A 13,859-nucleotide genomic window follows, 5' to 3' on the forward strand; every position below is an offset into this window, starting at 1 on the left:
GTGAATATACTTGTATCCAGTCCATGGTTTCATTGTGCTGTATGTTGTATGCCTTTTATGCAAGCGAGATTTTGTGTGATATTACAGAAAGGAGGAAAATTTTCTCTGAAATGTTGGTCAAGCAAGGCACAGAATAATTAGGCACTGCTGTGACTTCATTTCCTTAGTTTTTTGACTGTACAGAACAATCAGCTTGGCCAATTCCCTGAATGAAGTGAATGTGCACCCTAAAACATATCCCAGTATCCTCTGGAACAAACTAGAATTCCATGGTAGATAAGGGGATGTGTGGAAAGAGTTCCCTGAAGACAGACTATTTAATGTGGGTTATTCTTCAAAGAGCAGAGCCATGTGTAAATGGCTATGTAGCAATTCCTTATGGCCACAACTCAAAATATTAGACTAGAGCAGGGGTTGGCAACCCGTGGCTCCGGAGCCACCTGTGGCTCTTGAACCCCTCTGCTGCGGCTCCCTCACTCGCCGGCACAGCCGCTGATCTGCTGGAAGCTCCACTCAGGAATGCAGGGCTTGCTAAAGTAAATCGCTACATTCCTCTGCTAAACAAGCTTCCTGCAGGCTCTCATGTTACATGAAACTGCTGAAAAGATTCTCTTTGTCCCAATGTAATCGCCTTCATCTGAATGTTAAAAGCTGCGCTTGGGACCTGCCAGAATTTACAGCACTTGACTGTTTATCTGCTAATCAGTCACTAAACACCCTCCCCTCTCTCCCGTAGGCCAACCATGGATAAATCGAAGAAAAGTTTCTGAAGAAAACCGAACGTTTAATGGTACGTGAGTAGATTCATTTGCTTTTACTCCTGACAAACTTATGGGGCTTGCTGTTTAATGCATACAGCCCTTTAGCACTGACTTTGTCTCTTCAGGAAGCTGTTCTCCTATTCACAATATATGAAAGGAGTCCTACTAGCTTATAATGTAAGATTAAAAATAACAGTTTTTAGTGACTGAACAAGAGCTGCAGCTAAATCATAATGAAGATATACATAGCATTAAGGTAAAAAATGATATATGTAGTGTTATCTTCATTTTAGATGTCAAAAGGGTTTTGAGGCTCCTGGTGTTTTCTTTTGTGTGGGAAACGGGTCCAAATGGCTCTTTGAGTGTTAAAGGTTGCCGACCCCTGGCCTAGAGGCTCAAACACTAAGAAATGCTCAGACCACATCTGAGTTAATCCTTTACAGCCTCCTTTCAGAGTAGGCCTCTTCAGCCAGTTAAAGCAATGCTGAGTCAACCAACCTAAAATTACAAAAAGCAAATCCCCGTCAACTAAGATTGCACTAAATATTAAATTTAATCAGTCAGAAAACACTAACATTTACTAATTCCAAAAGGTGTAGGTGGCAAGTTATCAGTATTGACATCTTCATGAAAGTTGGGCTTTCTTTTTAATTTAAAAATTGAGCAACATGTTTCTACATCAAGCTATGGGCAAGAACAAAAGAGGTTTTTCCTTTTTTTGAAGAAAATGACACTTTAAGTCTTAAATGCACTCACTCTCTCAATAACAAACTTGCTCTATATTTAAAATTTAATTCTTCATCAACATCTACATGTACAAGAAACAAATGTACATGGTATCTCTATGGAGAATATGGGTATTTACACCCTGGTATTTAAATTCATTATATATTTATTGCTGTGAAGATTTGCTCAGCAGACTATTGTTGGAACTGCTCATAAATGGATTTTGACAAGATAACAAACTCAAGTGTTTTTGATTCCACCACACTAAAGGGAACACAAAACAGGAATGGTGTAGAAAATACATACCCAAATAGCAGAAGAGCTCAAATGCATAAATTGTCAAATATAGCCCTTTTAAGACAGATTTTAAAAATGTGCTATATTAGTGTCCCTAAACAAGGCTTTCCCACAGTTCATTACAAAAACAAAATGAAAAAAGATCCTTCATAGATAATGAATAGACATTCCAATTCTGCAAGTTAACATTTTAAAATACTTTCTTGCTACTGGTTATTTTAAAGCTCTTTGACAATGCCCGATGCTTTGCTTGCTGCCCTTTTCCATATGCGGTATGGTTCAGGGAGCCACTCAAAGGCTGGTAAGACTTCCATCATCCAAATTTCTATTATCCACTCCTCTTACTTGCAACAATGAACAGTGCAATCCTATGCATGCCTACTAAGAAATGAGAACCATTGAGTTCAATGGGACTTACTTCCAGGTAAAGGTGGACAAGATTGCAACCTTAAGAATGGAATTCTATGCTAGTTTAGCACAGCTGACTGAGGCATGGTGGGATTGTAAGCCCTTTTCCAGTCTAAAATTGCACTACATTGTGCCTGGAAAAAAACTCAGTATTCCTTCACCACATCGATGCAATTATGTAAATACATGCCACCACCCCCAACTCATTCCAGTGGTAGACGTATTGGATTTTTTAAAAATTATTTTGAACAAATGAGGTTGCATTGTAATTTCTTTTGCCTTTAAGGAAGATTCAACCTGAACAACGTTCTGTTTCATCAACAGTTCACATCTTGCCTCCTGAACTATTGCAATGATACTTTATAGAGGATTTTAGTATGGCCATGGAGAGAAATCCAGATAATGAATGTACCAATAGGTGTCACCAATAGGTTGGCAGCAGTCAGTGTCAATGCATGAAAAAGTCTATTCTAAAATGTTTAAATGAAGATGCCAACAATACAGCATCCACTGTCAGAAAAAAAAGACATGACCCTAAAGCAGGGATGGTTAACTGCAGGAGGTCCCGGTGCCAGTTTTGCCACCTGGGCTAGTGTATTGACTGCATGTCTTTGCAAGTGCTAAAAATGACATTTGAAACAGCCACAGAACACCAAAAGGGTCAAAAAGCCACATTAATTCGGAACAAGAGCAGCAGAATGGTTCCCTTAAGACCTGAAAAATCCCTGTATGGACAACACTTTTCAAAGGAAATTGCATTGCTCAAGGCAATGGTTTTCAAACACTATTGTGAGCAATCCTGGGTTTGTCAAAAGCTTATTAGGGCATATTTCATCAGGAAACCAAGAATGGTGATGAGCTTCTCTGACGTTCTGCTTGTTTTCTGCTACCCTGCATTGGACAAGTACTTAAGTATGTCTTCAGTTCAGGCAGACTGACCAAAAGGCCAAACAGGTAAACAAGTGCCTTGTACCTAGCACAACCTCCCTAGCTGGTGGGCAGAAAATAGATCTCCAGATATTGTGGACTTCAATTCCCAGAGTTCTTGAGCATTGGCTCTGCTGGCAAGAGCTTCTAAGAGCAAGGTCCAAAACTGCAGGAGGTCTACCTTCTGCCTGATCTCGATCTACGGATTGTGCACAGTGAGTTGCATAGAAGACACTGCATTGGAAATGTTGGATGAAAAAACAGATGAACCCAAGTACTGGGTATTCAAGAGCTGAATATCCAAGTTAAATGTTGGAATTCACTACCAGAAGAGATAGTGATAGCCACCAACTTGGGTGGCTGTAAGTGGGGATTAGACAAATGAAAGGAGGCTTACTATTTTATTCTACCTTTCTGCTTAAAAAAAGTTCTCATGGGAGTTTAAATAATAAAATTTAGGTTAAAAAACCCTAATAATTAAAATATAGAATTCTGGTCAAGTTTGCTATATATAATTTCTGGGATCAGCAGCAGTAGCAGCTGATGGAGAACTTGACAAGGGGCTTCTATTGTCTGTGTCTTGCCTGTGGACTTCTCCCAAGCGTCTGACTGACTACTGTGGGAACAAAATGCTGGACTAGATGGACCCATGATCTAACCCACCAGTCTTCTCAAGTTTTATGTGGCCTTGGAAAGCCAGGGCCAACCTGAGTCTAATTCTGATCGAGACAGACAAGTAGCCAGATCCAGCACATGGCATTTTTCTATGTTTCTTAGTAGGCGAGTCAATGAGAAAATTATTTCCCAAAGGTAGGAAAGTTTAGCTACCACTGCCCTAAGATTGCTTCAGAAGAAGGTAGTGTTTCCACCATTTTATCTCAGCAGTCACATATGCATTTTCCACTGAAGGGGAGACCATGCTGCCCCCAGGAGGTGAACACTAGAAATGCACATGAACATTGCCAAACAAGTAGGATAACAAAGGATGCTGTCACTTTTCAGAAAGTGACACTTTTTACAACAAACTTCTAAGTATCCTCCACATATGGCTAAATGCCCAAGAACAGGATTTAGATAAAATTTGGCATCCCTAACCCTAGCTAAGTCAAAGTGTTTGCATTTATGTCCAAACAGACCTGTGACATTTATTTGATCTCCCTGGCAGCATTTTTTTGCTGTTGAAGAACTTGCAACTGCATTATGCAAAGACGTTACTGAAACTCTTAGAGCAACTTAGCAGGTTTCATAGCATATGGTTCTGTAGCTAAGTTTGCCAGGGCCCTCAAGAGGTAAAGAGACCGTAAATGGTTGCTCAGCCTGGCAAAACAAGCATCAGTTAATTTTTGCTTAAATTACATTATTATGGCGAGACCCAAAGGGCAAGCAATCCCATGCCTGGACGGACATCATCTGCAAGCACTTCATACCAGGCCAAAATTATATCAGCATGTTCATTGCCCATCCAAGCTAGCCAGCCAGAAGCCTCATATGTGATGTGCACATTTTCTATAGCAGGGAACTATATTTATTTCACCCACATGCAAATCGTGGCCTTACAACAGTGATGGGGCATCACACCCGCTGTCCTGCTCTTATGCATGTTTATTTGGTTATAAATCCTACTGGATTCCTTCTAAGTAAGTACACATAAGACTGCAGACTTATAGCATGATCCGAAGCCTATTTACTCAAAAGTCAGTCTGAGCCCAGCAGGATTTATGCCTTACTGTAGTGGTGCAGAACCTCTCTCAACCTGAGGGCCAAACACTCTCCAATGGGGTGGAGAACTGACGGTGCAAAGGGTCGGGGCCAAAAAATCCAGCATACTGAAGTTTCATGCTCTTACTGCTGGTAACTTGGCCTTAAAGGGAAGAATTTCACCATTTTAGAATTGGGGAGAGGCTGCCTTAAAAACAGGAAATCTCCAAATGACTGGCAATTGGGAGAAAAGGGGTTGGGAGAGAGGAAGGGGACATAGTCTTTTGGGGAACCCTGGAAGGAGATATTTGGCCCCTGGCTTGAGATGAGGGCAGGGGGCAGAGTGTCCTTTGGATTGCCATCCTAATATCCCTGAGAATTTGTCATCCAAACCACCCTTTCTAGCCACAGCAGGCACAACCCCAACTCTGACTGGATGGCTTTGCTATGGCTCATGATTATGTCATTCACTCCTAATAGAAAGGTCATCTGGTCCAAACCATCTGGGTTTGTCTGCTCCATCACTTGCAAGCAGTTTAATTTTACTTTTCACATTAAAAAAAAGTCAAACACCTTTGAAATAATCTAGTTTAGCATGCAACATGCAATTATAGTTTGAAATGACAATGTCTACATAATGCATAATTTATAAAGTCTGTTGTGACTTCCTGAATATTAAACCTAAGGCTGGGATCCTAAGTACGTGTACATGAAGTAAGTTCTATTGAAATCAACTGCACTTATTTCTAAGTAAATATATGAAGGATCAGGGTAAAGGTTTGTAGTCGGCATCTCTCCTCCTACCAAAATTTCTGAAGACACCACAAATGCGACATAGACCACCTATGAGATCCAAATTAGTCTACCTCTTGGGTTACTTAGAGACCAAAATCACTGTATTAAACAAGTTCTACTATGTTTTCTTTTCTGCTACCGCTTTCACTTACTTACACATAGATTTATGATCGACTTCAGAGCTTTGAAAAAGGTGCACTGCCAACTTCTTCATACCCTAATTGAACCACTTTCTTGGTTTTTAGAAAAAGTGTGAAGACATGTCTTTTAAATGTAAAATACATGACAATCCTGGGGCTGCTGGGGAGCATCTAGACAGCCATAGGATTTTTCAGAGAGCTATCTACAAGGTTGGAAAATCACACTGTAGTGTTTTTGTGCTTGGAGTCTCCACCATCCAAGCACAGAAAGAATTGTCAGCTGTACCTCCCAAGTTACAAGAGAGATCTCTGAGGCAAGAATCGGGAGGTGTTTCAGGAGCGGAGAAGGCAGACACTCCAAAATATGAGATATTTTGGTAGTGTCCCAGCCTCTTTCCCTCCCCATCTGAAGGACCACACTTAGCCTTCACCTCCGCACTCCTTCCATAGGATGCCAGTAATCCTTTGAGTTCTTATGACTGTGTTGAGCTGATAGTGTTTTAACTTGCTTTTCACTGCCTTGATGGACAATGCTAATGAATAATACTTATCATAATTATTCATATTTGATAGGAAATATTCTGTGGGTCCTGTTGTATTGCATGGTAGTACAACTTCAGTTGCTGTCAATGGGTCTACTCTAAGTAGGACTGCCATTGCATACAGTCCATATACATCCTGGGAAAATCTCAGTTTAATGTCAATAGAAAGAAAAGTTGCAAATATTTTTTATCAACCAAGAACTAAAACCAGTTTTGATTGGGCATATTTTGGCTGACCATAAACTCAGATATCTCCTTGGGTTGCATTCACTGTTAGTTTCTTAAATGCCATTCATTTTAATTAGTCTATTCTAAGTAGAACTAAGATTGAATAGAAGCTATTGTCAGTCCTAGTTTTAAAGGAAGATCTCTCTCAAAAAAGGATGGATGGTATCAGGCAGGCCCCAATTCACCCAGCAATTCTCTTTGACATAGCCACTGCTTCTTCTACATACCTTTCTTGGAAGTTGTTATTCCTCAGGATGATGGATTTGAGCCTGGCATGCTAATTGCTAACTGCCAACAAATGACCTGATTCACTAAGCCATGACTTCATTAACTGATGTGAGTTTCATGGTGCATTCTGACACTCTTGAATGACTTGCCATGTTGTGCAAACAGGTTGTGTGGTTATGTGAGGATTAAACAATGTGGATTGTTCTATAGTTGTGTGTAGGTTGTTTAACCCTCCCATGACCTATGCCATCTGAATTTGCACAAAATTACAAGCCACAAAGAGCATGGGCCACCGTTTGCACATTCAAACTAGTGGCCAGCACAAACGGTCAAGCCGCACAGGTTAATTAACCTATGGTGTCTTAGCATTACATGCAAACTGGTCCACCCTCTTGGCATGAATTAACAGTGGCTAAGAAACACAGGCCCGTCTCCGATATCATGGTCTTTCCATTATATAGCTGGCAGAAAAGGGCATGCCTCACTCCACATTCCCTGATTCAGAGTAACCACAGCTTACCCTGAATGCACACACTAGGCAAAGTATGGTTCCCACAAGCCATAATTTGTCTGTAAACCATGGTCTGAATTAGGTTTCCAACTGTGAGTGGGTATCAAACTATGGTTCTGGTAATCAAAACCCTGGCTCTGGAAACTGCTCTCTAGAGAGGTGTGCCTGGCACTGATGCGTTATTCATTTTGGCACCAGGCCAAACCCTTTTTATTTTCCCTGCATTTTAAGGATTAATTGTGGTTTTTATTGTAGGCTTTATTAGATATTTATATTCTGTTTTTGTGCGCTGCCACTGTACTGTATTGCTTCACCATCCTGAGACTTTTGCATAGGACGGGATAGAAATGCCCCAAATAAATAAATAAAATAATAAATAAATTAAAAGCTTTTATGGCAAACTGTAGTCACTGCACAAAGCAGGAAAATAAGGGTGCATGAGAAAAGGAGGAAAGGAGGAGGGGGGAACTTGAACTCCAAACCCATTGACAAGGACTAAACAACAGTTTAGCCGCACCATCTGATTTGGGCCACAATATCTGTCAACACAGAAGGGATTACTGGCCTTTAGAAGCTTTTATTTCTGGGTTCAGAGGCATGATTGTATAGTAAAAAGGCATACAAATGTGATAAATTATTTTCTCTCTTTTTTTAAGTGACAGTGGAAGATGGCAACGTTCCTTTCCAGTGACCTTTTTTTAAAAGATGTGAAAAAACCAAGGGAAGTATGGAAAAAGCACCACTGCTCAAAAGATTATCTCTCTCCTGCTTCTTTCTCACACAAACACACTCAACATCCCCCCTCCCACCAACGAAAGGAGATCTATAGCTCATAACATATAAAGCTTTGGAGTTCAAATGATGTGAACATTCTGAACAAAAAGCCCAATTTAAATTTTTGCATTGCTGCAAACACAATTTCACTTCACTGCCTTTTTGCTCTTGGACTGAAATCATAGAAGGGACAGACTGCACCATTCGTGGCAAACCAAATCTGAACACTTCTGATTCACTGTGTATAGTATACAGTCCTGTTCTGTGCATGTTTACTCAGAAGTCGGTCCCACTGTACTAAATGGTCCTTACCTCACAGGTAGGTATACATAAGACTGTGATCTCAATAAAATGGCCTGGGTTAAACTGGCTGTCAGGGACTGAAAACACAAGGGGATAATCAAACATCTATCAAGCCACCAGCCCAGCTGGTAGGTTTCCATTTGAAAGGACTTAAGTTGTGCCAGTTTGTACTAGAGGAAAAAAGGAGGGATGGAAATTTTTCATCCCCAGACTGATCTTCTGCACTAAGTAATGTTCAATGAAAAACAAAGAACATACTGACTTCCAAAACACACATACACATATAAACAGCATTTTTCAAGGAACAGTTTATACCCCACACAACAGGACAGCTTTTTACAAACCTCTACAGAAAACAAAGCGAGTTAATAATTGGGAACAAAGCTAAGGCACTAGAACTGCAGCAGGTGAAGAAAAATAATGAACAAACCTTACATATCTTGAGTTGAGAAGTTAACTTGCTCCAAGCTATGAAGTCTTTGGAAGAGTCCTGGTACTACCAACTGCTAAAATAAATTATTATGTCAGAGGGAGGTGGGGAAAGGTAGAGGGAAGAAAAACTGGGTCACACCCTGGGTTTTGCTTATATTAATTAAAAAATGGTTGCACTGCTGTCCCAGAGGAATTTGCAGAAATAGTTTCTAAAGCATCTCCCCCCAAAAAATACACACGGAGTTGATGTGACAGCTTTGGTTCATCTTGGACTTTTCCTTTGAAACTTAACTCTCCTTAGGGAATTCCCAGATGGATGCCAGACCTTCATCCCTGGTTTGGGTCTGACGAGCAGAGGAAGTGATGGACTCAAGGTTCTTCTTTGTCCCTAGAACCAACAGGCAACAGTTCTCCAATGTGTGCTGTGTGGAGGCTTCATCCCTCTTCTTTAATCATCACAACTTAATAAATATTGATTGCTGGCTCTGCTTTTGCATGGTGTCATTAAGGGGAAAGACACTAGAGATGGCTACATCCACTATGCCTTGGCAAAGCTCTGCATATAATTTCCTAAAAATCAAAACCAGGAAGAGAGAAGTGAAAATTATAAATTTAGTTTTGAAAGCAAAGTGAAGAAAACTGATCGAATGTCAATTCAGAGTAATTACCACCCCGGTCTCCATCAACAAATGGATTTTACAAGAGACACGACCTTACCAATTCTGACAATGAAATTTATTACCACAAGTTGTATTATTTATTAACTTAAATTCTGTTATTATTTAACTTCCTTACCACCCAATAGCTGAAGCTCTTTGGGTGGCTTACAACAATCCATTAAAATACAATCTAAATTATACCACTTTATAAAAACACCAGGGGGAAAGTTGCCATACTATCATTATTTGGGCTGATGGCGATTGATCATTTATCAGTTATTAGCTGCCAAGTCCTGAGTCACACATAGATTCTGAATATGTCTTGAACTCCCATCAGCTACTGTCACCCTGACAAATAGTGAGAGGTGATAGAAGCTGTACTTCAGATAATTTGGAGGGCACTTTGTCGACGAACTCTGATCTGACTCTGAGCGTTCTTGAGGGAAGACAATTTCCAAAAGGGTAGCTGTGATAGTCTGTTGCTGCAACCATTCACACATTACAACAACCCACCATAGCAATAATCCACAGGCTTACTGTGGGTTGTTCAACCCCTCAGTTCTCCTACAGATATCCCAGGGGATGCCACAGAAGGACCAAGCTGTCCCCCCTCTCCTGCCATGACAGTAATCCCTTTTGTGCTCACCATGTTTTCCTCCTCTTTCCCTTTTTGGAGTTTGTGAAAAGGGATCTCCAAGCTGATAGCTAATGACAGTTCCTTCAAACTGCCCAAGGGGCAACCTGGACAAGCTGTCCGCCTGACTGTACTTCTCCCCCTGCTTCCAAGAGGACCAAGACAGAAGCTGTTTATAGCTTTCTTAAGTTACAGTTGAGGCTGGCTTTGTGACAGAAAAGAGCATTGCAGAAGTCAGTAACAAAAGAAAGAAGTCAAATCACAATACCGGCCTTCAGGGAAATGTAGCTGGATGACAAGAATGTTGATAATATTCCAAACTGAACACCTCCCCTCCCTCCCAAACAAAAAGGAGCCAACTCCACTTTCAAGGTGGACCCTGCTGTTTAAGATGTTCCAGGGCCCATCACCTAGAGCACCTGATGCTTTTCGATTGGTCCACCCTCTTAACTTGACACTGTAGGATCCAACTAATGAGGCTGGGTCTGCTCCTGCCACTTCAGTGTGCTCACAAGCCCTTCCCACAGAACTGGAATCTTTCTTTTTGTCAGCGACTGCCTGGCTTATCTCTGCATCTGGTCTTGGCAATTCAGCTGCAGATTCTGGGCTTTCCTCCTCTTCAGAATCCTATAAAACTTTTGAAGGCTCTATTACAGTAGAAGTGGGCCCAGTCCCAGCATTATCACTGGTTCATAAGCCTTTCTGTGGAGGCAGTAGGCAGGGAGAGAAATATAAAGTCGGGACTAACTCTGGCCAAGGATTCATCCTCACTGGCATAAGGCAAACACCAGTCATTTACTTAAGTTCACTATTCGACCTCATTGTGTTGTGGTGGAGCTGCTTTCCCCCCATCTTGGAGGATTTCAAATTGCTTGGAAGGCAACAGAAGGCAGTTTCAAGGGCTTCTTGGCAAAGTGCCACCTGGCAATCCCAGCCACTTTGCTGGTATGTTTACTTGCAGCTAAGCAGCAACCGTTGCAATGAGCCTCAGTTTTAGTCTCTTGCAATACCTCTGCTGTAGTGATGCTTTGGGACATTGTGAGAACTTAAAGCAGCAGGTAGGGACAGTCAGGTCAGAAAAAAAAGCTGTTAAGAGGAACTGCCACAAGCAAACAGCAACTGTGAGCCCCTGGAAGCTACCTAAGGCCCTGGGAAAGAGGAAAATATTGCTGCCTGTTGTTCCCAACCAAACCTCACCTCTTGGTGACAATTTCAATACTTCTGACAAAAACTGCAGGAGACATACCCACATACACACAGGAAAGTTTATTAACATGCAGTAAGACCAGGAATGCTTACTGGGCACATGCAGGGGCGCCGTTGACTTCAATTAGCCAGACCTTCAAGTCTTCATCCACCATGAAATCAAAGCCAAAGAGCTGGAAGCTCTGGTAATGAAGGTGTCTGGTGCTGATAGCAGGTTCTATACACATAAGGCAGCTTCTGTGAAAAAGAGGAAACACTTCGAAATGACCCACCAGGACTGTTTTGGCTTTCCAAATGACCTCTCAAAGATCTACATCAGCCTTCTCGACCCGGTGCCTTCCAGACGTGTGGCGCCATACCTCCCATTAGTCATTCTAGCTGGGCTTGGTGGGAGCCATGTTACAAGACATCTAGAAAACACCTGGTTGGGGAAGGCAGCTGTGGCATGTGGTTCTCTCCCCATGCCTGTTCTTGTGGGACGAAGCTCCCTGAAAACCTCCAACCTCTGAAATTGAGTTTTGTAAGTAACCACAAGCCTTCCTTTCATGGCAGCCCTTGGAGAACTTTTTGGTCATTCTCTTGTCCACCTCCTCTCAGGGAATCCTCATAAAAGCTACAGTCAGACTTCCTTCAGGGACCAGGGGTGGCTAAAAGACTGATATCTTGGACACTGGTTATCTCTTGGGTAAAGAGGAAGAGAATCGAGAGCTCTCTCCCAGGGCCAGAATGAAGAACCAAGTGATTAAAGTAAGCAGGATATACAGAATGAAAATTGGGTTTTTCATTATTTGTATTGTCTGTTTATGTTCTGTTTTGTATTAACACAGATTATTTGTTGCACTAATTTTGTTGGTAGGGTTAGGTTTGATTGGTAATTTGGTTGATTAAAATTTCCTTGGGAGGGGATATTTTCTTCCCCATGGTCTAACCACTCTGGGTCTACTCCCAAAGATACTAGATCTAAATGGTGCTTAGTGCATTGCTTTATAAAATTCCAATCCCAAACTTCATAAACAGAACCAGACTCTCACTGAACTGCAGGCTCTTGATGGAAAGAGTTGGAAGTATGACCATTTTTAGAGTGGAAGAATGCATCCATCTGCGCTATTATTAATTTCAGAGCTAATTTGAGCCCTTGAGTTTGAGTCAGAGATCTGAGTGCATTACTCATTTGCAATAATGATCTGAATGGTAAGCAGGACCCCATCAGACAGGGGTCCAGGTCGTGAGTCCACCATGCATTTACTGAGATATTTTTAGCATCTTACCCACACATTACACAGAAGTGCTCATTAACTGAATGTGGCCAGACAGTTTTTTCCAGGAAAGACCATTTTGCGAAGGGGCCATTTCAAGTGAGGGCAAGTGCAAAAGGGTGAACAAAGAGGAATGCTTACTCCTCAATCCAGCTGCCACCTCTCCATTTCATGTCTTCTCTTTGGATTAAAAAATGGGAGGTGGGGAGGGCAGCTGCAGTTTGGTTACATGGTTTTGCATAGAATAGTTAGTCAGGTCCTTAGCTTTTCTTTTTCAAGATAACGGACGAGGATAATATTTTGGCTCTAAAGTGTGCTGTGATCCGGTGCTACCTTCAGCTGGAGGAGCTTCTGGAGAACACCAAACTCTTCTGCCCACAATGATTCCCCACCAACAGATGGGCCTTCTCTGTCCATGCACATCCAGAGGTGCTCTCTCCAAAGAAGTCAGAGGGAGAACAAGGGCCACATGCCTACAACCTTGGGCTCAGACTGCGCACATACAATGGCTCCAGCAATGGCTTTGGCCACTGTGGTGTAATGGTAACAGTCTTCCAAGTAGAACCAGGGGGAACTGGTGGAACTGTTTCAGCCTCTTTTTGCCATGACAGCTCAATGGATACCCTTTGGCATCCATTCTCTCTCCATCTAGGCTACCTAAAAGGGTTGGTACAACCAGAATACAATGGAAGCTGCCTTGAGTTTTTTGGAAGAAGCAGAGAAAGCAAAATAAGCAGAATCTTCATGGTACTGTTGCAACAAATAAAAACCCATTACCTTATTATATTTTTGACTTGTAATAAGATTGTATTTTCCAGAGTAATGCTCAAAGCACTCATCAGATACTGATTAAACTCCTCAAAAAACATCTCGTTCCCTTCTTCGTATCTCCCATAGTTTTTAGAATATTCCTTCTGTATGCAGTGATTGGTCAAGTGGCAGGTTTTGTCTAGAAAATTAGCGCTATTGTAAGGTTCTGAAGAGGTCCGTAGAACGCCTTCTCTGTAGAGGTAGATATTATACTGGTGATCCACTAATACCCAGCTTCTAAAAGTTAAAAGAAAATATAGAATGTGGGCTGTTGTTGTTTTTTAAAACCGTATCTCAACATTTTAATTCAGAAGAATAAGATTTCATCACTATTTTTTCACCTTTGATGCAAGCTTTAAAAATCAATGTAAAAAACCTTGGTTACCTAATATCAAATTTGCGATGACCTGGTTCTAAGAGCATAGGCTTCTCAAGGTATTTCTGTATCACATGCACTTGTCCTTGATTATCTATAAAGTCCAGAAGTTCAGTAGCTTCTGAAGAAATAAGAATCCCTTCACCTA

General features: G+C 41.4%; 1 protein-coding gene across 1 annotated transcript in view; it reads right to left on the reverse strand.

The window, feature by feature from the left end:
- Positions 1–1,290: 1,290 nt before the first annotated feature.
- TTL (tubulin tyrosine ligase) overlaps positions 1,291–13,859 on the reverse strand; it is a 36,377-nt gene continuing 23,808 nt past the window's right edge. Inside the window, exons 4-7 of the mRNA XM_044428871.1 lie at positions 13,721–13,856; positions 13,303–13,572; positions 11,363–11,506; positions 1,291–9,340 (exon numbers count right to left, since the gene is read on the reverse strand). Coding sequence (XP_044284806.1) covers positions 9,226–9,340; positions 11,363–11,506; positions 13,303–13,572; positions 13,721–13,856 — 665 coding nt within the window. The 3' untranslated portion in view covers positions 1,291–9,225. The remainder of the gene's footprint in view (positions 9,341–11,362; positions 11,507–13,302; positions 13,573–13,720; positions 13,857–13,859) is intronic.

This window comes from Varanus komodoensis, unplaced genomic scaffold (genome assembly GCF_004798865.1).
Source record: "Varanus komodoensis strain SLA01 unplaced genomic scaffold, ASM479886v1 scaffold2, whole genome shotgun sequence".
Taxonomy (NCBI): domain Eukaryota; kingdom Metazoa; phylum Chordata; class Lepidosauria; order Squamata; family Varanidae; genus Varanus; species Varanus komodoensis.